The following is a 25,627-nucleotide window of genomic DNA, read 5'->3' on the forward strand; positions in this document are numbered from 1 at the left end:
GTCCATAAAAGACTTGTATGCAAATGTTCCTGGCACCTTTTTTGTAACAGCCCCAAACTGGGAATAACATACTATTAGCAAAGGGGGTAAGGGGGAGTGACTCTCATTATTTCTGGTGGTAGTACAAATTTTAATTCCTACATATTGTGGCAAAAGCCATCAAAATTATAACTGTCCTATACACAAAGCTGTATATGTGTAAAATGATATATGTACAAGGTTACTCACATAGGTTTGTCTATAATAGCAAAAGGATGGAAACTGTTCAAGTGTCCCTCAATAAGGAAATAGATTTTTTTTTCAAAAGGTATTTAACACCCTCTATTAGTTTGCAGGGGCTGCCAAAACAAAATAATACAGACTGGGTGTCTTAAACAAAAGAAGTTTATTTTCTTACAGTTCTAGAGGCTAGAAATCCAAGACCAAGGTTATTAGCAAGTTTGTTTTTCCTGAGGCCTCTGTCCTTGACTTGCAGATGGCTGCTTTCTTTGCTATTACATTTTGTACTATATGAAAACATTGTTTTTTGTAAAGTTACAAAATAGAATAAATTCAACTCATCCAAAAATACTATCAATTGTGAAAAGCAATAGATCATCTGAAATCTACCTCTCCCTCCTCTAAATCCTAAAAGATTAATGCATTATCATTACAGATACTTCTTTTAGTTATATGACTAAGACAAAAAAGGGAAGACATACATATTAGGAATGACCATATGTAGAGAAAAGAAAAAAATTCCTCAGAACATTTCGAAATATAGAATAAAATATTTAGAAAAACATGATTAACTGAAATTTACTTAAGAAAAAGTAGAAAACTTGACCATAAACTAAAGAAAATAAAAAATTCATCAAAGATCATCATCTCTCTCCAAAGAAGACTCATACTGAGATGGTTCTGTAGGTATTAATGCTATTTTAAAAGGTACATTTCTATTAGAAATAAAGTAACAAGCACCACTAAAAAGAGACACCAGAACACTGACACCCCATCTGACTGTGGGGCCTCTCATTCTGCCTTCATGTGGTTCACGTGGCCTCCTCACTGGATCTGGGGGCCTATGACTGTATTAATTGACTGGATTTGGCAGAAGTGGTACTAGTTCAGTACTAGGCCTAGCCCTTCAGAAAACTAGCAGTGGGACTTCCCTCGTGGCACACTGGTTAAGAATCCACCTGCCAATGCAGAGGACACAGGTTTGAGCCCTGGTCCAGGAAGATCCCACAGAGCAAATAAGCCTCTGTGCCACAACTACTGAGCCTGCGCTCTAGAGCCCGCGAGCCACAACTACTGAGCCCACATGCCACAACTACTGAAGCCCGCATGCCTAGAGCCCGTGCTCCACAACAAGAGAAGCCACCGCAATGAGAAGCCTGCACACCGCAACGAAGAGTAGCCCCTGCTCGCCACAACGAGAGAAAGGCCACGCGCAGTAACGAAGATCCAACACAGCCAAAAAAATAAAAAAATTTTTTAAACAATAAAAAAAATTTAAAAAGAAAGAAAACTAGCAGCACCCACATCCACCCTCTTAACCCTGCAGGAGTCCTAAGCTGCCAGGTGAGAAGCCCAGCCAGCTTGCTGGAGAGAACCACGGGAGAGGCCCACATGGAGACCAGAGGCCAAGCCATCCCAGCCAGGCCACCACCTGAATGCAACTGCATCAGGGACCCCAAGCAAGATCTGCAGAACCTCCCAGCTGAGCCCAGTCAACCCACAGAACTGGGAGAGCTAATAAAATGGTGTCATTTAAAGCCACTGTGTTCAGATGGCTGTTTCATAGGAACAGATTATTGAAAGCACTGACAAAGTATAGACACAAATGTGAAGACACACACGTTTCCCTCTTCCCAAACACTATAAACCAGCATCACTCACAGTTGCAAAATTCCACAATAAAATAACACCAAATCAAATCTTGCAGTTCACTAAATGATTAACACACCACAGCCAAGAATGTTAAAAATGGAATGCAAGATAGTCCAACAATAAAATTCTATATATGTAATTCATAAACTTTAGGGAGTTAAGTGAGAAACCATATATGATCATCACTCAAGTTCCCAAAGTGTACTTGGAAGAATCATGTTTGTTAACTACCACTGTTTTGTTTTATTATGGTATTAAATTTATTTTGAGGTTTCAAGTTGCACTGGCCACAAGTTTTGGTAGTTTTCCTGGAGAAGTATGGGATAGAGAGATTAAGAAGACTGTGGCATTCCAGTGAAGTCAGGAAAAAGATAAGTCGTTAGCTATTACCAGCAGTAGTCAACATTTTCCTGACAGTTCTAGACAACAAAATCAATGTGAAAAAGAAATGAGTTTATATAGGAATGTGGCCAAATCATCATAATTTACAGCTTTTTTATATGTATCAGCCAAAACCAATCAGAAAATATAATCAAAAAGAAGATTCCATTCATATTAGAAACAAAAACTGGAAGGTAATTGGGAAAACACTAAAAAGAAATGGGCTTGCACTTATATCCATAACCAGTTAACAGTGGACACACTGGATGGTGGTACTCATTTTTTACGCTGTATTTTTTTTTTACCTTTTTAACTGTGCATATATTACCTCTATAATAAGAAAAAAACATATATTTTAAAATTCTAGCCACAAGTCTAGATCCAGTCAACATAAATCAATAAAACCTACAAAATTTTAACTTTTCAACAAGCATACATTCACTTCAAATAAGGAATATACTTATTATATTCTGGGAATTAAACAGAAAAGTACAACATATATCAATAATTTATGTACAGGAATGATGCTGGGCTGGCAACAGGGCAATGGCCTTCACTGCTGTCTATCCTCACGGCTGATTCACATGGAATCTAGGATCACCTGCACGTGGTTCCACATGCTTGGAAGAGCAAAATGCAAGGGAAGGAAGTGACCACTGATGGACAGTTAAAACATCATCCACCCCATTCACTAGGGAAATACTCCATATTGTTTATTGGCAGAGATTCAGATGAAAATCTCACGTGGCTACGAACCTATGGGAGGAATTATTTTTAAAAATGAGGGAATTCCCTGGCATTACAGTGGTTAGGACTCTGTGCTTTCACTGCTGAGGGCGTGGGTTCAGTCCCTGGTCGGGAAACTAAGATCCTGCAAGCCGAGTGGCGCGGCCATAAAAATACATAAACAAAAACAAACAGTCTGTCAAGGGCTGCCTACTGACCTAAGTACGTGTGTTGTGAAAATATGCAGATTCACACCCTAGGTAGAGCCTCTCTATAGCTTGATTTCTTGAGTATAATTCTGGCCAGAAACATTCTCCTGTTTAAGAAATAAACTGCACAGAGAGTGTCAGGTACTGGGTTTATCTGGATTTTAAATTTGAATGCCTCTGAGATTACAGCCCAGCATCATTCCTGTACGTATATTACTGATATATGTTGTGCTTTTCTGTTTAATTCCCAGAATAAAATAGTAAGTATATTCCTTATTTGAAGTGAATGTATACTAGTTGAAAAGTTAAAATTTTGTAGGTTTTATTGATTTATTTTGAGTGGCTCTAGTCACTGGTCATGGAGGGGACTGGTGCGGAAAGGCCACTGACCACCAGGCAAGACCACTCTGTGCCTCTCCAATGTCTACCATTTTCAGTTTATCAGGCAACAGAAACTGCGCTCCACTTAGTTGACCAGCTCTTCATGTGACTTTCTGGTCACTGGGACTGTTGGGGGGAAACTGGACAAAGTTCCTTTCCTAGCCCCAATTCCAGTTTCCCTTTCCAAAGGGGAGATCCTGGTGCTCACCCCACAGGCTCGCAGACAGGCATGAGCCAGATCAGCCACCACTGCTGGAAAAGGGCAAAATCCATTGTGTCCTTCCTTTCTTCCTAAACAGCCAGGTGATAAGTTAACATGTTATTAAACATTAAATACGCTGAAAATTTTATAGGCCATCAGCTCCACCTGCCCATGTGATTTGGAAACATGAATTGCAGAAATTCAGCTCCCCGGCTTGCACAATGCACACTTCCAGCAACACAAGATGCACCAGGACCTCCTATCTCCCTATACAGCCAGGTGAAACTTCCTCATTGTTTAAAGGAGATTAAAATGTAATATTGATAATTTACTTTCATTAAACAAAAACACACTATAGTATTTTGGGAACTGTATATAGTATTTAGGAAATTGTATACAGTATTTTGGGAATTGTAGGAATGTTGTGATTACAGATACAACTTACCACACAAAGGGGAGAATCCTCTACAATAGAAAAATAAACCACTTCCACCTTGTGAGCACAGAACGAGAAGATGGCAGTGTATGAACTAGGAAGCACTCTCTTCAGGCACAGAATCTGCTAGAGCCTTGATCTTGGACTTCCCTCTAGAACTGTGGACAGCAGATTGGATATGTGGGGTCTCTGTACGGCAAGAATTCAAACTCTCTATTGAGAACTGATGCTTCAAAATGCAAGCATACAACACAGATTCAAAAATATGTTTACCATGGAAGGTTATAGAATTATATTTGGAAATTAAATAAAAGAGAAACTCAGGTTCAAATGAAAAAAAAGAAAAAGAAAAACAAACCATACTCCTTGGCCAAGCATTCCTGGTTAAAGAAAGTCTAAATTTTAAAACCAAAAAGTGGTGGGCCTGGGGGAGGTGGAGAGGGAGGTGGAGAAGCGTCCTTGGTTGGGTCCAGCCTCGAACGGGGGAAGGCTTGGCAGCCATCTGGCGTGAGGTCACGATAGCACGTGCTCCAGAATGCCTTGTCTAATCAGCTGCTCGCACTTCCACCGAGGTAGAAAGTGCTGAGGGAAGTGGGGGAGGAAGAAAAGGGAATGAAAAGAATGTTAAATTACACGATGCATCATTAAAAAACAGCAACGCATTATATATATATATTTCAAACTCCACCAGCTAAGTAGTTAAAAGCTAAACTTAAGTATTTTTGCTATTTTAATCAACTGAAACGGATGTCACCTAGAGCTGTACTGAAATCTGAATTTTATAAACAAATTCACGTTTTGCTTAAGTTAAATTTAAAGAGTTTTGAATTCTAGTAGGTATTTTCCTTCACGTTTGCATTTTAAAATCTACGCACAGAAAACCCAGGTAGGTGAGATTTGGGGCGCTGGATCACAAGTGGTGCAGCAACAGCTCATTAGGAAGGCACACGGAAGGAGTGTCTTCTCCACTAAACCTCTTCTAGGATCTGAGTCTGAACAGTCATTCTTCTACTAACAGTGCAACTCTTCTCCCATATTTTCCAAGGACTAAAAGTCATGGTAACCTATGACATGGGTGCTGGTCACACGCTGTGTGTGAGGATGCCAGTGCCTGGCTAAGGCTCATCCTCAACGTCTCCTGAGAGGACACTGCTCTCGTCCTGAGGTGGAAAGGAGTCTCCTTGTCTGATTCCCTCTCAAAACACCAGGGCTTAAAACAAAAGTGAACATTTACTAAACTCTGGAGCTGGGAGGTGCTGGAGGTGAGGCAGGAAGACTTTCCAAGCTCACAAGTGACCAAAGAAATCTCAAAGACGAGACAGAGATACTTGGGTAAAAACAAGAAACAGTACATCAGAAAGTGCAGTGTAGATAACCCTAGAAAGTAACTGAAGGAGAGAGTATGCAAAGTATTCAAGGAAGCAGATGCCACTTCAGTTCATCTGACCGTCCTCCACAAACTCAAAGGCCTCAGGTGAGACCCATGACCAAAGAAACTCCTCCAAACCAGTCATGAAGACCCATGGGCCAAGGACTGTTGTCTAACTTAATGAAATTTTTAAAAAGCCTTAAGAATATAAAATGTAAAAAAAATAAAAAATAAAGAGAGAGAAAAAACTATAGAGTTGCTCATTTAACAATTATTCCAATATCTACTAAAAAGAGGGAGTTCTGATTTCTGGACAACCAGAGAGCATGCTTGCCATAGAGTCAATAATAAAGGAATGTACAGTAGGAAAATGTTTCCCTATTAATATTTTACATTATGTGGGTGATCTACACTACAGATTTTATAGAAAACTGGTTTCAGATGTGCTCAGACATTTTAGAAGCCCCTTAATATCAATTACAGTAGATTATGCTTTTAAGTTTCCCCATTTTTATAGGGTGATACTGAGAGACAAAGTCTCATTAAGAGGAAGGCTTCTGAATGCGCCACACAGTAAACAGCAATCGTCTAACAGCAGCAGACGGAGGAGGGACTGGGTTTCGGCTGCTCTGGCCCCACCCAGGCCCTCCCTGCTGAGGAGTCTTAGCACACTTGGTGGGAAGACTGGCCACAAAGCTCGAGAAAGAAATTCAACCACGGGACAGTGTTTGGGGTGAAGTGCATTTTCTCAGATCTTGCTTTATTAGGCTAGCTTTGTTCTTGTGAACCCAGAGCTTCACCATCTATTTTCTATTCATTAGTATCCTTGGAAGGGAAACTTTTGCCTTAACAACCAAAGATTTTAGGGTACCCTGAAAATCTGTCTTTAATAATTTCAACTTTTGTTTCAGGAAACTAAAACTCCAAGGGTACTAGTAAAATAAGAGACCAACTCACCCTCCCTTAGGGAAATGAGCTAAGAACCACATAACCAGAACCATTCTTTGGCTCAACAGAACAAACAGAAGAAGTCAACAAAAGTGACTAGGGTCATTAAATACCGACCGTCTCATAACAAGATGGCAGGCAACAAAGGAAAGAGTGGTTTTTACTAGTTCACCTTTCCTCCTATGCTAATATGACTACAGAAAATAGAGATAGGATAAAATAAATTTAGCTAATGTGAATTCATCTAATGTGAACTTGAAGATTTCTAAGGAAACAATAAATTGAGATTCTTCGTAAGGAAAAATTTAGTGAGTTACAATTTCAGTCTTTCCCTATTAACTTCTATTATGTTTATATATTAAATACTTAGAAATTTTTTGATCCATATCACTATTTGTTAACTAAAGAACTAAGATTTAAAAGGTGAAGAAGTATAGGCTGAAAACTAGTGCCTAGCACCTTTTTAATAAATAATAATTTGAAGAAAGGAGCTAAATGCAACAATTTAATAGCCCCTTAACTAGAATAAGACCCACTGTGGCAACTTCCCAGGGAAATGCTTAGTATTAAATTCAAGCAATACCCTAGTAAATTATAGCTAATGCTTGAGCATGGGTTTGAACTGCATGACTCCACTCAAATATGCAGATATATATATACACACACACATATATAAAACCTGTATTGTCATTTTACAGATCTTTAAATTGACTAAGTATGGGGAAAAGTTTGTGTTCGATTAGAGATCACAAAAGGTGGGATCAAAAGAACTAGGGCTTGGGTCCTAATTCTATTCAAACTGTTTTAGCTTCCAGCCTTTGGGTGAGTCATTTATCAATCCCTTTGTTTTTGAGGCAGAGATAAAAGTACTCAGATTTCCGACTGTGTGGGGAGAGGGGAGTCTGTAGGCACCCCTAATCCCTGTGCATTGTTCAAGGGTCAACTGTAATTAACCCTTTCTTACTATATGCAACGTTTGCTTCACGTCTTTACATTTAGAAAAAGGACAAAAGAGTATTTTATAATAAACATAATTCCTACAATACAAATGATCATCACAAGGTGATACTTACTTTGCTACTGATTCCAACATTTTCGTCATTCAACACTCTTACAAAATTTAAAGTATCTTAAGACAATAAATACCTGGCTATTTTTTTTTAATAGGACTGAAGTACCATCATCAACTTCAAATTCTCCATAGTCTTTTAGACACCGCACCTGAAAAGAAAAACTGATGTCTTATCTAAATTACTTTATAATATGTAGAAACCATAAAGTAGATGGGGATTTATATATACCCATATGAAAAGTATTAGGCTTTCTCTTTATTTCTTCTCTGTGTACTTAGGCCTAGTACTCCTTCCTGTGGTATTCTAGTGGTTCTAATTGTCCTGTTTTGATGGGGAGGAAGAAAAATGGCAAATCTCCGAATATATGTGTACGTCAGCACTGACAGCAAGGAAACCTAAGGAGCTGCCAAAAAGAGACAACGTCACTGGATTGTTTTCCCTCTGCAAATTGTGAAAAATCAAGCAGTTGAAAACACATCTACAGGGACTTCCCTGGTGGTCCAGTGATAAACAATCCGCCTTACAATGCATGGGACGCAGGTTCAATCCCTGGTCAGGGAACTAAGATCCCACATGCCATAGAGCAACTAAGCCCATGCAACTAAGCCTGTGCACCATAACTACTGAGCTTGCGCACCTCAACTAGAGCCCACGTGCCGCAAACTACAGAGCCCACGCACCCTGGAACCCTCGTGCCACAACTACAGAGCCCACATACCCTGGAGCCCATGCACCACAACCAGAGAAGAGAAAACCCGCACGTCACAACTACAGAGAAGCCTGCGCACCACAACGAAAGATCCCTCATGCCTCAACGAAGATCCCACGTGCCACAACTAAGACCTGACGCAGACAAAAATAAAATTTAAAAAAAACCCAAAAAACCCCCCATATCTACAAAGAAAAGAGAACGTTTTAGATCTACCCCAACCTGCCTCTTACAGATTCCTCCCATAAAGTATCAATATCTGAGAACAGGACATAAGTCTACAAGATATGTTTTACAGATTCTGCCAATCTCCTTTGATTGATTGATTCAGACTCTTTCCCAGTATTACTTAGAAGCACACTAGGAAAGAAAAGATACAGACTCATGCTACAAGAATCAGGAGAGGGTCTTAGTTGGAAGGTGGGAGGGGTAAGGAGCCTGATAACCACTTCTGCAACTGCAAAGAAGGAACATTCAAAGGCAGCCCCAGAAATCTCAGACGTGGCTCAGCTTCAAGTGCTGCCACAGGAAGGCGGGCGGGCATTTTCATCTCCTATGAGAGTTCAGACCTCAGTTTATTCTCCAGAGTACTAGCACTGGTGTTAGCAAAGCCAACTCCAATGGCAAGTCTCAGATTCCTACTTTTCCTGGATACTTTCATGTCCTGTGATTCCTCTGCAATCCTACCATGACTCCCAAAGGTATTTTAAGTTGGTTTGAGAAATACAAGAAAAATCCCCCCCACCACCAGCATTTTGCTTCTTTAAATAGACTTTTATTGTGGAAAATCTCAAACACATTGAAAAGTAAAAACGCTAATAAACTCAATGTCCCACCAACTGGCTTCAACAACTATCAGCATGTGGCCAATCTTGTTCCCTCGCCCACTTCTGGGTTATTTTGAAGCGAAACCTAGACATCATTTCATTTAATCTATAATTATTTTAGTGCTTATTTCTATAAAATAAGATTTTTTTTAAAAAAATCCCAATACAATTATCACATCTTATTAATAATTTTTTAATATTATGAAATACCCAGTTAGAATCCAAATTTCCCCATTTTGTCTCATGAATTTTTTTTTAAAGTTGCCATGCTCAAATGAGAGTCAAACGAGAGCTACACATTACACATTTCTGATATGTCTCTAAGTCTCCTTTAATCTACAGGGTTCTCCCCCTTCCCCTTCCCCTTGGCAACTTGTTTGTTAAAGAAACTGGGAAGTTTGGTAGTTTCCCAAAAAATAGATTCTGTTGTGGACTCTTGTGGGGTCATTTAACATGTTCCCCCATCCCTGAATATCCTATAAACTGGAAATTAGGTGTAGGGGCTGGATCAGATCAGGTTTAGTTTTCTGGCAAATGGTGTTATGATGTTGTGAAGCACAAAATGTCTGGTGTCCCTTTTTGTTTTTTGGTGTTTTTTTTTTTGGCTGTGTTGGGTCTTCATTGCTGCGTGTGGGCTTTCTCTAGTTGCAGCGAGCGGGGGCTACTCTTAGTTGCAGTGCATAGGCTTCTCATTGCAGTGGCTTCTCTTGTTGCAGAGCACAGGCTCTAGGAGTGCGCGCTTCAGTAGTTGCAGCACACAGGCTCAGTAGTTGTGGCACACAGGCCCTAGAGCACGCAGGCTTCAGTAGTTGCAGCATGTGGTCTCAGTAGTTGTGGCGTGTGGGCTCTAGAGTGCAGGCTCAGTAGCTGTGGCGCATGGGCTTAGCTGCTGTACAGCATGTGGGATCTTCCTGGACCAGGGATCAAACCTGTGTCATCTGCATTGGCAGGCGGATTCTTAACCACTGCGCCACCAGGGAAATCCTGGTGTCCCTTTTTGGATGTTAAGATTGATCAATGGGCCTAGGTGCTATCCATACCCATCCACTACTAAGGTCTCTCTTAAGCTTTTCACCTAATGCTTTAGCAGCTACTTGCCTCCATGCATTAGGGCTACAAAACGGCATTAATCTAGTTTTTTTATTCCTGCTGCATTTATTAGCTGGAATTCTTCTATAAAAAAGAGATTTCCCTCGTAAACAATTTGGCTACCCTGAGATAGAATTTGTGCAGTAACGGCAGATAGATGCTTGACTCCATTCTTTCATTTACCATTTTCCAAAATGAGTTGCATCCTTCATATTCTCCAAGGAGCCCCAAAGAGGTTTCAGTTTTAAAACTGTTATTGTTAGGTGTCATTATCATTCATGCTTCTAACGCAACTGATGTGATGCGATTCACTGCAGTTTATCATTTTGATGCTCAAATTGTCCTTTCTTTGGCTAATGCGAGCTCCTTCGAATCAGTTCCCAAGTCTTCTCAGCACTCTCCTTATAGTTCTGGATACTTTCTTTGCTTTCCATGCTCAGCTTGTACATCTTTAATCTATTTGAGACCTGGAATCAGCCATTTTCCCCCCAAGAGTCCTGGTTTCCTTTCACGGGAAATGGCATATAGACTCAAGAATGTGAGGCTTCCCTGGTGGCGCAGTGGTTGAGAATCCACCTGCCAATGCAGGGGACACGGGTTCGAGCCCTGGTCTGGGAAGATCCCACATGCCACGGAGCAACTAGGCCCGTGAGCCACAACTACTGAGCCTGCGCGTCTGGAGCCTGTGCTCTGCAACAAGAGAGGCCGCGATAGTGAGAGGCCCACGCATCGCGATGAAGAGTGGCCCCGCACTAGAGAAAGCCCTCGCACAAAAACGAAGACCCAACACAGCCAAAAATAAATATAAAAATAAATAAAAATAAATTAAAAAACAAAAAAGATAGGCCAAGAGCTAGAGAAATTCCCTTTAAAAAAAAAAAAAAGAATGTGAATGCTCATGGCTACTGGGCTGGTCCTTGTTTCTAGGCCTTTTCAGTGGACAGAGCTAAGAAATACTTCTTTAGAAGAGATGATTCAACATGAGCCCATGCTATTCCTTTTTTGCTCTATTCTTCAATATATAAAGTGTTTATTATTTAAAGAATATTATATTATTCTTAGGAATATTATTACTAATAACATTATTACGAATAATATGATTACTAAAAACAGGTTAAGATTTCTTTGTAATTCTTTTCATCCTTAGTATGTACCCACTAGGGAAATACAATCAATCTATGTGTTTTAAAGTAATTTAAATAACCCCAGTTTGACTAATCTACCAACATGAAACACAGGTTCATTTGTTTCATTTTGTTTTCAAAATGTGTAGGTTGGTTTTCCACTTTGATTTCATTTTGTTTTAACAATATGTAAAATATTTACATGGTTCCAAAGTTAAAACTTTTAAAACAGGTAGAGTCAGAAAATTTTGGCTGTTCCATCCTATTCCTGCCACCACTTACAGGTAACATTTTTGGTTTGAGTTTGTTTCCTTTCTTTTTTGTGCTTTGCTTTATTGTGCTTCTCAAATATTGCGTTTTTTACAAATTGAAGGTTTGTGGCAACCCTGCATTGTCAGATAATGGTTAGCATTATAATGCTAATGCATATTCAACAGACTACAGTATAGTGTAAACATAACTTTTATATGTACTGGGAAACCAAAACATTTCGTGACTCACTTTATTGAATATGCACTTTATTGTGGGTCTTAAACCAAACCCATGATATCTCCAAGGTATGCCTGTATAAACTAATATATATTCATATACCCCTTTTCTTTTTTTTTTTTAACATCTTTATTGGAGTATAATTGCTTTACAATGGTGTGTTTGTTTCTGCTTTATAACAAAGTGGATCAGCTATACATATACATATATCCCCATATCTCCTCCCTCTTGCGTCTCCCTCCCACGGTCCCTATCCCACCCCTCTAGGTGGTCACAAAGCATCGAGCTGATCTCCCTGTGCTATGTGGCTGCTTCCCACTAGCTATCGATTTTACATTTGGTAGTGTATATATGTCCATGCCACTCTCTCACTTTGTCCCAGCTTACCCTTCCCCCTCCCTGTGTCCTCAAGTCCACCCTCTACGTCTGCGTCTTTATTCCTGTCCTGCCCCTAGGTTCTTCAGAACCATTTTTTTTTTTTTAAGATTCCATATATATGTGTTAGCATACGGTATTTGTTTTTCTCTTTCTGACTTATTTCACTCTGTATGACAGACTAGGTCCATCCACTTCTCGATGAATAACTCAATTTCGTTTCTTTTTATGGCTGAGTAATATTCCATTGTATATATGTGCCACATCACCCCTTTTCTTAGACAAAAGTCATCACAGTCTATGCATTAAAGAAAAATCCATTTTAAAAAGGTATACTTACTTCTATATATAGGCTTTTTGGAGGTTTCATATCCTGTGTGATGTCCAAACCTTCATCTCCTCCCAATGACCTCATGTAGGTAGCAAGGGACTTTTTGTAATGATTGAACCATTCCATCTACAAACATAAAGATGGCCATTTGACAAAGCTGTAAGAAAACAAACTTGCAGAAATTATATACTAATCCTTTCAGAAACAGCACACATCCCCACATGGATCATTACTACGACCATTCATTCAAACTACAAATATTAGTGACTGCCTGTTATGAACCAGGCACTGGTCTTGGTACTTAGGATCATTTAACAAAGTGAACAAACATCTCTGTTCTCACAGAACTAGTATCCCAGCATACTTAATCACAGACCTAAGGAACTTTCCACCAGAAACCAAACCACGAAAAATACACCATTTCAGAATTATGATCTCTTCAAACTTCAAACTCTGTATTGACAGGTTTTCTGAAAGCTATAAAATGCTGTTGAGAAAAACACCCAAATGTCCATCAACTGATGAATGGATAAGATGTGTACATCCCTACAATGGGATTATTCAGTCATAAATCAGAGTGGAGCTCTTATATGTGTTACCACATGGATGAACCTTGAAAACATGCTGAATGAAAAACACAAAAGGCCACATATTGTACGATTCCACTCATATGAAAAATCCATACTAGGCCAATCCATGAAGAAAGTAGAGCAGTGGTCTCTAGGGCCTGGGAAGAGGGGACAGAATATGTTCTGGATAAGATGGTGGTGATGGATGCACAACTCTGTGAATATCCTAAATACACTGAATTGTATACTTTAAAAGGATAAACTTTAGGGGATGTAAATTATATCTCAGTAAATGTTTTTTTTTTTAATTGTTGAGAGAAATTAAAGAAAACCAAAATATGTGGAAGGATATACCACTTTCAAGGATTGGGTGATTCAGTATTGTAATAATGTCAACTAATCTATAGATTCAATTCAATCTCAATCAAAACCCCAATTTTTTAAAAAATGGAACTTGATAAATTGAGTCTAAAATTGGCAAGGGAATGCAGAAGGCCAAAAGCAGTGAAGACATTGAAAAAGAAGAACAAGATGGGAACACTTACTCAAGACTTATTATAAAATTCCCATAATTTAAACAATATGAAATTGGTACAAGGACAAATAGACTAAGAAAGAAGAGAAAGTCCCACATCCAAAATCCACAGATATATTGACATTCAATTTATGACAAGTGGCACTATGCACAGAGCAAGGGGAAAAGAGGACCTTTTCAATAAATGATGCCATCTCAACATCCATACTCGAAATGCAACTAGGCTCTTACATTATTCACAAAAATCTATTCCAGTACTGTAGATCTCTTTGTGAAAGGTAAAACAAGATAACTTCTAAAAGACTATACACATGACCTTCATTAGTAAAGTGTGTGTGTGCGAATACATACACACACCCCTCCCTCAGGTTCAGTAATTTGCCACAATGACTCACAGAACCCAGGAAAGCACTACACTGACAATCACAGTTTTATTGCAGATACAAATCAGAACGAGCCAAAGGAAGAGACACCCAGGATGAGGTCTGGGAGTCCCAAATGTGAAGCTTTGAGTATCCTCTCCCTGAGGGATCAGGACACACCACCCTCCTGGCACAGTGATATGTAACAACACACACAAAGTACTGTCAACCAGGGAAGCTCACACAGCTCTAGGGTAACATTACATAGGCTTGACAGATTGATCAAATCATGATTGATTGAATCACAGGTGACTGAGCTCTACTTCTAGCTCCCCTCTCCTCTCTCCAAGTTGGACTAATATCAAGAGGCTAAAAGCCCCAAACCTGAGGGGATGGTGGGAACCTCTGAATTTGTAGCCAGCTGGTCAGAAGGGAGGGTGGTCTTGGGAACCTCAAACTTTACGGCTGGTATCTGAAGTGAGAGCAGTCTTAACCTATAAAGTTTGGTCTAACTTTAGGTAGTGTCCAAAGTCACTGCAACACCGTAGGCAGTATGACCCTCACTTTGTAAATGAGGGAATTTAGGCACAGGGTGAGGTCGAGTCACTTGCCCAAGATCTGACAGTGGCAGAGCCAAGGTTTGTACACAGGTTTGCTTGGCTCCAATCCTGTGTCCTTAAATATTGTCCCTTAATGACTGGATAAATCAAGAATTCAAATATTCACATTGATAAGCAAATTATGTATACCCACATATTTTATGGAAAATCTCCCAATAATAATGACAGTTTTCTCATCCTACTGATGGATCACTAACAAGTAACATAATGGGACCCTTTATTTTGTTAAGTAATAGTAGTTTTCCATATAGCATTTAGAATTACTCCTACCATTCTCATCACAGTATATACTACAGACCAAAAATTACTGAAAAACAAATGTTAAAACGAAAAAAGAGAAATACTATAAATACTATTACAGAACACTGCCATAACCTCAGCGATTTTCCAAATTCACAAACTTGAACAACAGTGCTGACTTACTTCTTCAGCAGACATGTGAAATCGTAAAGCACTTGGCAAGACACTGCCACATTCCCACCTGAGTGCTCTAATCCGAAGCAATCGGTCATACCTAGGACATTAATAAGGTATTAGATGGCATAACAGAGGGATATCGGAAGTTGTTTTGATCAAGAGAGACTCCAGACTCAACCACCAAAATTTAACATGTGGACTTTTATTTGGTTCCTGAGGCAAACAAACCATTGTAAGAGGACATCTTTGGGACAATGGGGAGAATAGGAATACAGACTGGATGGATGCTGTGAAGTCGGGTTCATTCCTTTAGGTATGAGAATCATAGTGGTCACATAAGAAAAGGTCCAAAAGGTCCTTATTTCTTAGAGATGCATACTAAGGTATTCAGTGGTAAAATGCCTGATGTTCTACAGTGTTTTAGCATAGACAAGTAAAACAAGATGAAGCAATTATGGCAAAATGTTAAGAATTGTTAAGCCTATATGATGGCTCCATGGGGGTTGGTAACATTATTCCCTAATTTTATGAATACTGCAATTTTTCATTATAAAAAAATGTTTAAATAGAAAAAAGAGAAGAAGTTAGAATGCTTATAAAAGGGAGACAAATCTAAGAATTTCTGTTATCCATATAAAATGGTTAATTAGGAAACCACATGGGAACCCTCCACTGCTCCCTGCCACCCCGGCAAACACAGAGAAGCTCACAGGTATGCTACAGTGCAGCGCTGATTTCTTAACAAAGAACAGTGTCGAAACTTGATGGTTGGTATCAAATCACTTCGTCCACCTGACTTTGCTTCATTCCTGGTAAAACATTTAAGGAGGAAAAGAATGTCTATTTCAGCATAAGTCGAATTTTCCAAGCCAACTAACAACTGACTCCATGCTTGTTTTTATCCATTTATGTTAGCAGTTAACCTACCCAAATAGTACCTGCCTCCACATCAGAGCTTTTGCTAACATGTTAAAAGATAAAAAAAGCCAAAAGCTAACTAATTTGCCTAGGATCACACTCCTAGTGTTTTGTTTAGCCATGTGGCACTTTGCATTTTGCACACTGATTAATCTCCATTGTCTCCAAAAGACAAATATCATGTTTCCTCATTTTTTGGAATCCTTTTTTCATGGTGGGATAAGAGACAAATCAAATATCATGGTGCATAAGATTATGGCCTCACATCATGTTCTTATCCTATGGAGTCCTCTTTTTGTGGTACTTCCAAATCCTCATTCTAATAAAGTGAGCTAAGAATTCTGGAGTCAGATGGTCCTCCACTCATCCAGCAAATATTTATTGATCTTCAACTATGTGCATGTTCTGTACTTTAGGGTCCTTCACACAGAGAGGGAGAAAATTTTGGTTTACCCTATAAAATATATATCTCCTTGGATATTAGATGAGTACTGCACTTTCAAACCAGATGTATGGGAATTCTCTGGTGGTCCAGTGGTTAGGACTCTGCACTTTCACTGCTGAGGGCACAGGTTCAATCCCTGGTCAAGGAACTAAGATCCTGCAAGCCTCGAGGCGCAGCCAAAAAATAAATAAATAAAATAAAATAAAACCAAATGTACAATTGTTTAATGGGTATAGTGCTTCAGTTTTGCAAGATGAAGAGTTCTGGAGATGATGGTGATGGCTATATGACATTGTGAATGTACTGAATACACTGAATTGTACGCTTAAAAATGGTTAAGATGGGGGACTTCTCTGGTGGTCCAGTAATTGGGACTCCGCACTTCCACTGCAGGGCAGGGGGCAGGGAACTAGGATCCCACATGCCCCACAGTGTGGAAAAAAAAAAAAAAAAAAAAGTTAAGATAGCAAATTTTATGTGATGTGTATTTTACCATAATAAAAAAACCCTGGAAACAAAACAAAACAAAGTCAGGTATACAGAATGAATTAGAATCTACTCTGGGGTTTTAAAAGGAAACAAATACAAAATATACGTGCCTGCTCCAGGCCCTGAAAATAGAGGTAAAATATATGTCCCATTTTACCATGTCTTCTAGATTTGTTCTATACACTTCTGCCACTCTACAAACGTTAGATTTATTCTCCACATTTTTTTTTTGTTTTTGGTCACACCAAGAGGCTTGTAGGATCTGAGTTCCCCAACCAGGAATCGAACCCGTGCCCCCTGCAGTGGAAACGCAGAGTCCTAACCACTGGACCACCAGAGAATTCCCTATTCTCCACATTGTTTACAATGTGCTCTGGATTATAAAGAAATAGTACAAATAAAATACACCCAACCTAACATCAGAGTACTTTATTAGGTACATAAGAACTTCCTTAAAAAACTCACATTTACACATGAGTAATTAAATAGGAATAGATTTCTTCTGACAAATAATTTTAACCAGAAACTGGTAATAGTGACTGACCCCCGAGAACCAAACTAGGAGGATAGGGCACAAAATTTTGGATCATGAATTTCCAGATGGTTGAACACAGGAAAATCATCCTCTTACTGGACCAAGGCCTGTTAGGCCACCTCCTAAATATGTCTATAAACTGTTCACTTTCTCCCTAGTCTGGCTTACCTCTCCTGTCACCTGCATGACCAGCATGCCTCCCTATCCTCTCAGCCCCTCCGTCTACTAACCACACAGAAGCCAGGGTGGTCTTTTAAAACACAAACATGCCTCCACCTGCCCCACATGCTTAAAAATCTCACCCGGTGTCACCCTTTGCCTGCTCACTAAGTTTCAGCCACACTGGCTTTCTTTAATGATCAGTTCCCTGAGCATCCCACCCTCTTTCATGACTCAGGGTCTTTGCATATGCTGTTTCTTCCACCTAGAATGCTCTCTGCCCCAATTGCTGCCTCGCTAAAACCTGCTTCTCCTTCAGGCCCCAGCTGAAATGTCTCTTCCTTGGAGAGAACGTCCCTGATTCCTCAATCTACTAATATTTTCAATTCATTATTCTCTCTCCTAGTGTTGCTGTTCTCCTTCAGAGCATGTATTCCAACTTGGTGTATCTGTATTTAATATCTGCCTTCTGCCTTACACTGTGAGGGTCATGGGGGCAAAAATCTTGATTATGTTGTTCACAGTTGAAATACCAGAGCCATTTATCAGCTCATAATTGTTTAGTACATATCTTTTGAATGAGCAAACGAACAGTTTGGGAACCTGAGTTCAGGACTTTACATTTCCCTTACATTTACTGCAGACCTGCTGCAGTTCAGTTCCTTGTTCCATCTTATCTATCCTTAAATACAGTAACTGCAAAATGTGCCTACTGTTCTGTGTGCTCCACAAATCTTAACAGCATGGTACTGATTTCTATGTCCAACTAACTGATGAAAACACTCCCTAACAAGGCCAAACGTGAAACCTCATATTGCAGACAGGTTGAAATCTGAATACCTCGCCTTTGATCCAGCAGTTAGTACTCTGTGTCTTACTCTTCACCAAATCACAGGACCCTATGAAGTTGGTCATTCAGCCCAAATTCTCCACTGGGCCAACTACCATGCTTGGCTCTAAATAGCCTGTAACTCAAGAACCCTCTCACCTACCAAGCCTTCTGTAGCACTAGTTCTCAGTGAACTCCATTCAAGATATTGCAAGTCACTGCTGCTCCTGCTAAGTTTACAAACTGCCTGTTCTCCTTTTAACCCACTAAGTCTTCTACTAATGAAAACAAGCAGTGGAAACAATACCTTTCACTTATTAAGGTTGTTACTTACTCCTGTGTCATCTCTTTTAGGTCCACCCCGATTCCTTTCAAGTCATATCAGTCAAACAACAAATATTTATTGAACATCTACCATGTGCCAAGCACTGTTTGAATCCCCATGGACATAGCAGTGATTAACACAAATCCCTCTAGTTCTGTATAGTTAGGGTATGATCAGACTCACAGAGAATTAGAAAAAACAAATCATATCTAAAATCTAATGTTGGGACTTCCCTGGTGGCACGGTGTTTAAGAATCTGCCTGCCAACGCAGGGGACATGGGTTCGAGCCCTAGTCCAGGAAGATCACACATGCCGCAGAGCAACTAAGCCTGTGCGCCACAACTACTGAACCTGCACTCCAGAGCCCGCGAGCCACAACTATTGAAGCCTGCACGCCTAGAGCCCGTGCTCCGCAACAAGATAAGCCACCTCAATGAGAAGCCCGCGCGCCGCAATGAAGAGTAGCCCCCGCTCGCCGCAACTAGAGAAAGCCCGCGTGCGGCAATGAAGACCCAACGCAGCCAAAAATAATTAATTAATTAATTAATTAATTAATAAAATAAAAAATTAACAAAAATAAAACTAATGTTAAGATTATCTGATTTCAATATCATACTTCTTAAATTGTTTTAAAATATCAATCTTATCAACTTACACATCAGATTGGTTTTGTTCATATAAAGCTTTCATCTCCTCCAGAACTTGCCTGAGTCCATCCTCCTAGAACATATAAAATTACACTCATTAATTCCCCCACCAAGTTTGTAGCAATATTTTATCTATGTTTATCTTTGATTTATGTATGTTATCAAAAACCAATAGTATGGGACTTCCCTGGTGGTGCAGTGGTTAAGAATCCACCTGCCAATGCAGGGGACACAGGTTCGAGCCCTGTCCCGGGAAGATCCCACATGCCGCAGAGCAACTAAGCCCATGCGCCACAACTACTGAGCCTGCACTCTAGAGCCCACGAGCCACAACTGCTGAGCCCATGTGCCACAACTACTGAAGCCCGCGCGCCTAGAGCCTGTGCTCTGCAACAAGAGAAGCCACTGCAATGAGAAGCCCATGCACCACAACAAAGGGTAGCCCCTGCTCATCGCAACTAGAGAAAGCCCACGCACAGCAACGAAGACCCAACGCAGAAAAAAAAAAAAAAAACCAATAGTCCTTCCACACCTACTAGGATGGCCATATTAACAAGTGTTGGAGAGGATGGGGAGAAATTGGAACACTTGTACAATGTAGGTAGGAATGTAAAATGGTACAGCTCTGTAGAAAACAGTCTGATGAGTCCACAAAACGTTAAACACAGAATTACCATATTATCCAGCAATTCCACTCCCATGTATATACTCAAGAGAACTGAAAACCTATGTTCATACAGAAACTTGTACACAAATGTTCAGAGCAGCATTATTCATAACAGCCAAAAAGTGGAAACAACCCAAATGTCCAATTGATGAACAGATAAACCAAATACTGTATATCCATTCAATGCAATATTATTCAGCCAAAAAAAGAAATGAAATACTGATACATGCAACAACATGGATGAACCTCGAAAACATTATGCTTAGCGAAATAAGCCAGACACAGAAGGACAAATATTGTATGATTCCACTTATCTGAAATAGGCAAATTCATAGAGACAAAGTAGATTAGAGGTTACCAGGAGCTGAGGGGAAAGAGGAGTGGGGAGTTATTGCTTAAAGGTTATAGAGTTTGTTTGGGGTTATGAAAAGTTTTGGAAATAAGAGTGATGGTTGCACAACAATGTGAATATAATTAATGCCACTGAAGTGTACACTTAAAAATGGAAAATTTTAAGTTATGTATATTTTACCATAATTTAAAAAAATAAAAAGGAATGAATTACTAACACAAAATACACAATTAACATACTGATTAAGGATAATCTTGAATATACGGTACTGAGAAAAGAAGTCAAACAGAAAGGAGTACACACTGTATGCTTCCAACTGGCCCAGTCCAGAAAAGTTTGCAACTCCGAGCATGCTGACTCCAGAAATACATTTAAAAAGACAAATATAATCTGTAGCACAGAAAGAAAATCCATGGTTGCCTAAGGCTGCAGATGGGAGGTAGCTAGTAGCTACAAAAGAGAAAAGGGAATCCTTGGGGTGACAGAAATCTTGATTGGGTTGCTGGTTATAAGGATTGTATACATTTGTCAAAACTCAAATGTCTATTAAAATGTGTATTTTGTTGTATATAAATTATACCTCAAGAAAACTAATGACAAAAAAAAATCAATAGCCCTACAGAAGCAATAATGCATGACAAAAGTACATAAGTAATTTATTGTTTACTGGAAAATGATCTTAAAAGGTTACTACCAAAAAAAAAAACCACTGCTAGAATAGAAAATAGAAAGGTCAAAGGAGATTTTCTACTTGAGCAAATCATTAGAGAAATCATTAGGCAAATCATTAGAGACAAGCAAATCAAAACCACAATGAGGTATCACCTCACACCAGTCAGAATGGCCATCATCAAAAAACTACAAACAATCAATGCTGGAGAGGGTGTGGAGAAAAGGGAACCCTCCTGGCATTGTTGGGGGGAATGTAAATTGATACAGCCACTATGGAGAACAGTATGGAGGTTCCTTAAAAAACTAAAAATAGAACTACCGTATGACCCAGCAATCCAACTACTGGGCATATACACTGAGAAAACCATAATTCAAAAAGAGTCATGTACCCCAGCGTTCACTGCAGCACTATTTACAACAGCCAGGTCATGGAAGCAACCTAAATGTCCATCAACAGATGAATGGATAAAGAAGATGTGGTACATAAATACAATGGAATATTACTCAGCCATACAAAGGAATGAAATTGAGTCATTTGTAATGATGTGGACAGACCTAGAGTCTGTCATACAGTGTGAAGTAAGTCAGAAAGAGAAAAACAAATACCGTATTTTAACGCATATATATGGAATCTAGAAAAATGGTACTGATGAACCTAGTGGCAGGGCAGGAATAGAGACGCAGACATAGAGAACAGACTTGTGGACACAGAGGGGAAAGGGGAGGGTGGGACGAATTGAGAGAGTAGCACTGACATATATACACTACCATGTATAAAATAGATAGCTAGTGGGAAGCTGCGGTATAGCACAGGGAGATCAGCTCAGTGCTTTGTGATGACCTAGAGGGGTGGGATGGGGAGGGTGGGAGGGAGGCTCAAGAGGGAGAGGATATGGGGATATATGTATACATATAGCTGATTCACTTTGTTGTACAGCAGAAACTAACACAACATTGTAAAGCAATTACAATCCAATAAAGATATAAAACACACACACACACGAAATTTTCCCTTGGAAGGATAAAAACATTAGAATTATAAAATTCATAAATGTCACACAATAAGTCTGTCAACAAGCAACCCCTACGCCTGAAACATTGTAAACCAACTATACTTCAATTGAAAATTTTTCAAAAAGGAGAAAAAAACCACTAATGCTATAACAACAACCAAAAAAAAACCACCCAAAACAAAACAAAGATAAGCAACCCATCTACTTTTAGAGCCAAAATATATGCATTAGCAAAAGTGCTTTGGCACTACTGGTATAATTACAGAATTACACTTTACTTAACCCTGCTCGAATATAAGAAATGATTCCTGATGAAAAATGAAAGCATGATTTTCTACCTTCTCTTTCATCAGCTGGTTAAAAAGAGATCATGGAAAAGTCTGATTTATTAGAATTCAGTTAAATATTCCATTTATTACAAATATTATTTTAAGGAATAGTTGAAACTCTTGCACAATTAGTAGATCAGCAGGTATACAAAAGAGAAGTGTGAAATAATTTTGTAAAGATACCTAAAATAATTTTCCTAAAAACTCACTTAAACTTTTACCAGTTCTGCATGTAGAAAGTGCATAATCATTCCAATTTGCTGAATACAGCACCTAACCATGAGGGATTCTGGAATGAACAAGGCAGAGTCCCTGCTCTAAACCAGCCATCATCTGCCTGGGAAGAATAATTCTTGAAAGTCTGTGTGGTCAAGGGTGTGTGGGGTCAATCAGATCAATTCTTGGTCTCAGCTCAGCTGTGCCAGTGGCTGGCCCCGAAGGCAGGCACGACTGCAAGAAAAGGTGCACCTCCGCCAACTAAGACCCAGAAAAGCGAGTGATTTTACAACTTCTAAGTCCGCCCCTGAGCCCCCCACCCCGAAGTGCGAAACCAACACTTATCCTAAAATGTGAGTGAAAAAGAGAGCTGGACTAAGGGTCTGAATAGCCAGCACCGTGGGCAGTCTCTGAGCCTTTGGGCTGGTTTCCTCCCATGTACCACGACCCCCAAAGGACCTAGTCTTCTGACCCCAGCGGGGCCACATTTGACAGCCTCCACGCCTCTGCATTCCAGCGACTCTACTGAACCTCCCACTGTGGTCTCCTAACTTTTTAGATGAAGTAACTGTCTGAAGTTGCAAGAACAACAGACTGGACTCTAGGAAACCTGTATTCAGATTGAGGCTCTGGCTCCAATATGCTGCAAGTTCAGGCAAGTTCCTTAAACTGGATCCATAATTTCCGCGGCTCAGTTTCCCCATCCGTTAAATGACCTAAGTGTCAAACTAACTGTTCTTTAATGTTCAAAACAAAACTCACCTTCTCCAAACACTCTTCCTGCTGACCTCCGATGTTTACTCCGCTACCAGAGAGAGAAGCCTCCCGAGATGCCGACCTCTCTCCTCCCCCACTATCCATCCCGTCTCCAGCCCTGTCCTCGTAGCTACAAGTCCTGCTGTCGCAGGACACAGTTTTCAGCGCCCGCTGACCGGGCCGTTCGGACCATACACAACTCTCGTGTGGTCTACTGTAACCACCCAGAGCCATTCTTTCTTCTTTTCGATCCATTCCCCAAAGTGCCGCCACAGTTATCTTCAAAACACGAAGAGTTACCCCATCGCTGCCCTGAAATGCCTTGTGAGTGAACAGCAAACCTCCCGGCCCCGGAGCCCCCGTGCGGCCCGCGCACCCTGCGCCGGTCACCCTTCCCCGGCGGGGAGAGGGTGTCCGCACCGCCGGCTCCCCGGCGGGGCTGCGCTCACCGCATCCTCCCAGGCGCGGCCCTAACGCCCCGCTACCCCGGTCCAAACCTCCGCAGTGCAACTCACACCTGCGTTCCAGCACCCGTCTCCGGGCCTCTCCAGCGCGTCACCGGGGCGAGACGCCGACCGTCCAGCCCGCACGCAGGAAGCCGCAGAAACCAACCCGGCCACATCCACCGCGGAGAACCACGGGCACACCCGCCGTCCCGTCCCGGCTGCACAGCCCCCAGAGAAGCCACCCCTGGGAGGCACCCGCCCGCCCACCGCCCTCACGTTGAAGGCCGGCAGCCTTCCCTGGTCCACGCGGTGCAGCTCGCGGACCAGCTCCATGGCCCTCTCGCAGAACATGGTGGACGCGCCGGCCCTTACAGACCACCGGCTCTCAGGCAGACGGCCGCCGACCAGGCCCTACGGTTTCAGCTCCTACAGGTCCTCGACGAGCGGGGCCGACCCCGCCTCCGCCCCGCTTTGGCGCCCAAACACGCGACCAATAGGAGCGCACTGCCGGCCTCCAGGCTACGGCGGCGGCCACGGGACATTTGCCTCCGCTGTGCAGCCGCAGTACCACAGGGAGCCCCGCACCTGGGCGGTTGCGGACCTTGGTGTGGTTTCAGCCCAGCCCTCCTGTCCAGACCTCGGTCTGAGCTCAGGCTGAGCCGCAGGACAGCTCCCGCGCAGCACAGCTCGGGATGGACGTACGTCCGCTTTTCCGTTGGATTCATTCATTCTCGTTTAGGTTAACAGGGGCGCGCACGATGCGGTCTAGAAGGCAGACCCGGAAAAGGTGTGCAATGATATTAGCACCCAGCGTTGCGTCTGTTCGGTTTTGCAGTGTGGGTTTGTTTGTGTGATGGTAAAGGGAAAACAACTTTTATTGGGTATCTCTTGTGTGCTAGGGACTGTGACATACTTCACGTAATTCTCACGATTATCCTTAAAGTGGTTATTAAGATTCTTGGTACAGATTAGAAAACAGAAGTTAGAGAACTTGCCCAAGGTCACACAGTTCGTAAAGTGACAGACCCTGTAGTTAAGCCTTCAACTCCACCGTACTACATTTGATATTAAATCAGTCATTTAAAGACATGTGTACAATAACTCACAAGGTGGTGGTGGTGGGGGATTGCCCTAGATTAACATGAATACACATAGCCATATTCCCGCCGAGATGATTACGGAAATTTTCATAACCATATAGAATCAAAGGTGGGAATTACTGCTACGGAAACAATTCGTTTTATTTGGCTTTTTTTTTTTTTTTTTTGGCCCCGCGGTGTGACATGCGGGGTCTTAGTTCTCAAACCCATGCCCCCTGCAGTGGAAGTGCGCAGAGTCCTAACCACTGGACCACCAGGGAATTCCCGTGGCTATTTTTTTTTTTTTTTAAACAGGGTTACTTTGGACTTCTGTGGAAGTCCAGTTGTTAAGAATCCACGCTTCCACTGCAGGGGGCGCTGGTTCGATCTCTAGTCTGGAACTAAGATCCCACATGCCAAGCGGCCAATAAATAAATAAAACAAACGTTGCTTGGATTCATTCTATCTAACCCTAGAAACTTTGTTCCTCTTTTGCAAGTATAGATACAGTAGATGTGTGGTCTGAGAAATGAGCCTGGGAATGGCCTACAAAGCCTCTGAATCTTATCCTTACGTTGAGTGACCTTTCCTTCCCAGCTCTACAGTAACAGATAATTTAGCTAAGTGTTTTTATTAAATACACAGTTCTGTAGTGTAATCCAAAGAACACCAGTATCCACAACCTTCCTTTGCCATAAACCTTTT

The 25,627-nt window shown here is 40.9% G+C and overlaps 1 protein-coding gene across 2 annotated transcripts; it reads right to left on the bottom strand.

The window, feature by feature from the left end:
* Window positions 1-1,462: 1,462 nt before the first annotated feature.
* GINS1 (GINS complex subunit 1) lies at window positions 1,463-24,540 on the bottom strand. Of its 2 annotated transcripts, none has more exons than XM_036826844.1 (7): window positions 24,141-24,540; window positions 19,401-19,465; window positions 15,755-15,853; window positions 15,051-15,141; window positions 12,551-12,667; window positions 7,671-7,745; window positions 1,463-4,789 (listed from the first exon to the last, which is right to left on the bottom strand). In XM_036826844.1, exons 1-7 carry the CDS (start codon window positions 24,192-24,194, stop codon window positions 4,721-4,723), a joined length of 570 nt encoding a protein of 189 aa, XP_036682739.1. In that variant the 5' UTR covers window positions 24,195-24,540; the 3' UTR covers window positions 1,463-4,720. The 2 variants fall into 2 exon arrangements, with proteins under 2 accessions (XP_036682739.1, XP_036682738.1); XM_036826843.1 differs by having other exon boundaries at window positions 24,120-24,534.
* Between the last annotated feature and the right edge of the window lie 1,087 nt (window positions 24,541-25,627).

This window comes from Balaenoptera musculus, chromosome 15 (assembly GCF_009873245.2).
Source record: "Balaenoptera musculus isolate JJ_BM4_2016_0621 chromosome 15, mBalMus1.pri.v3, whole genome shotgun sequence".
NCBI classification, from domain to species: Eukaryota; Metazoa; Chordata; class Mammalia; order Artiodactyla; family Balaenopteridae; genus Balaenoptera; species Balaenoptera musculus.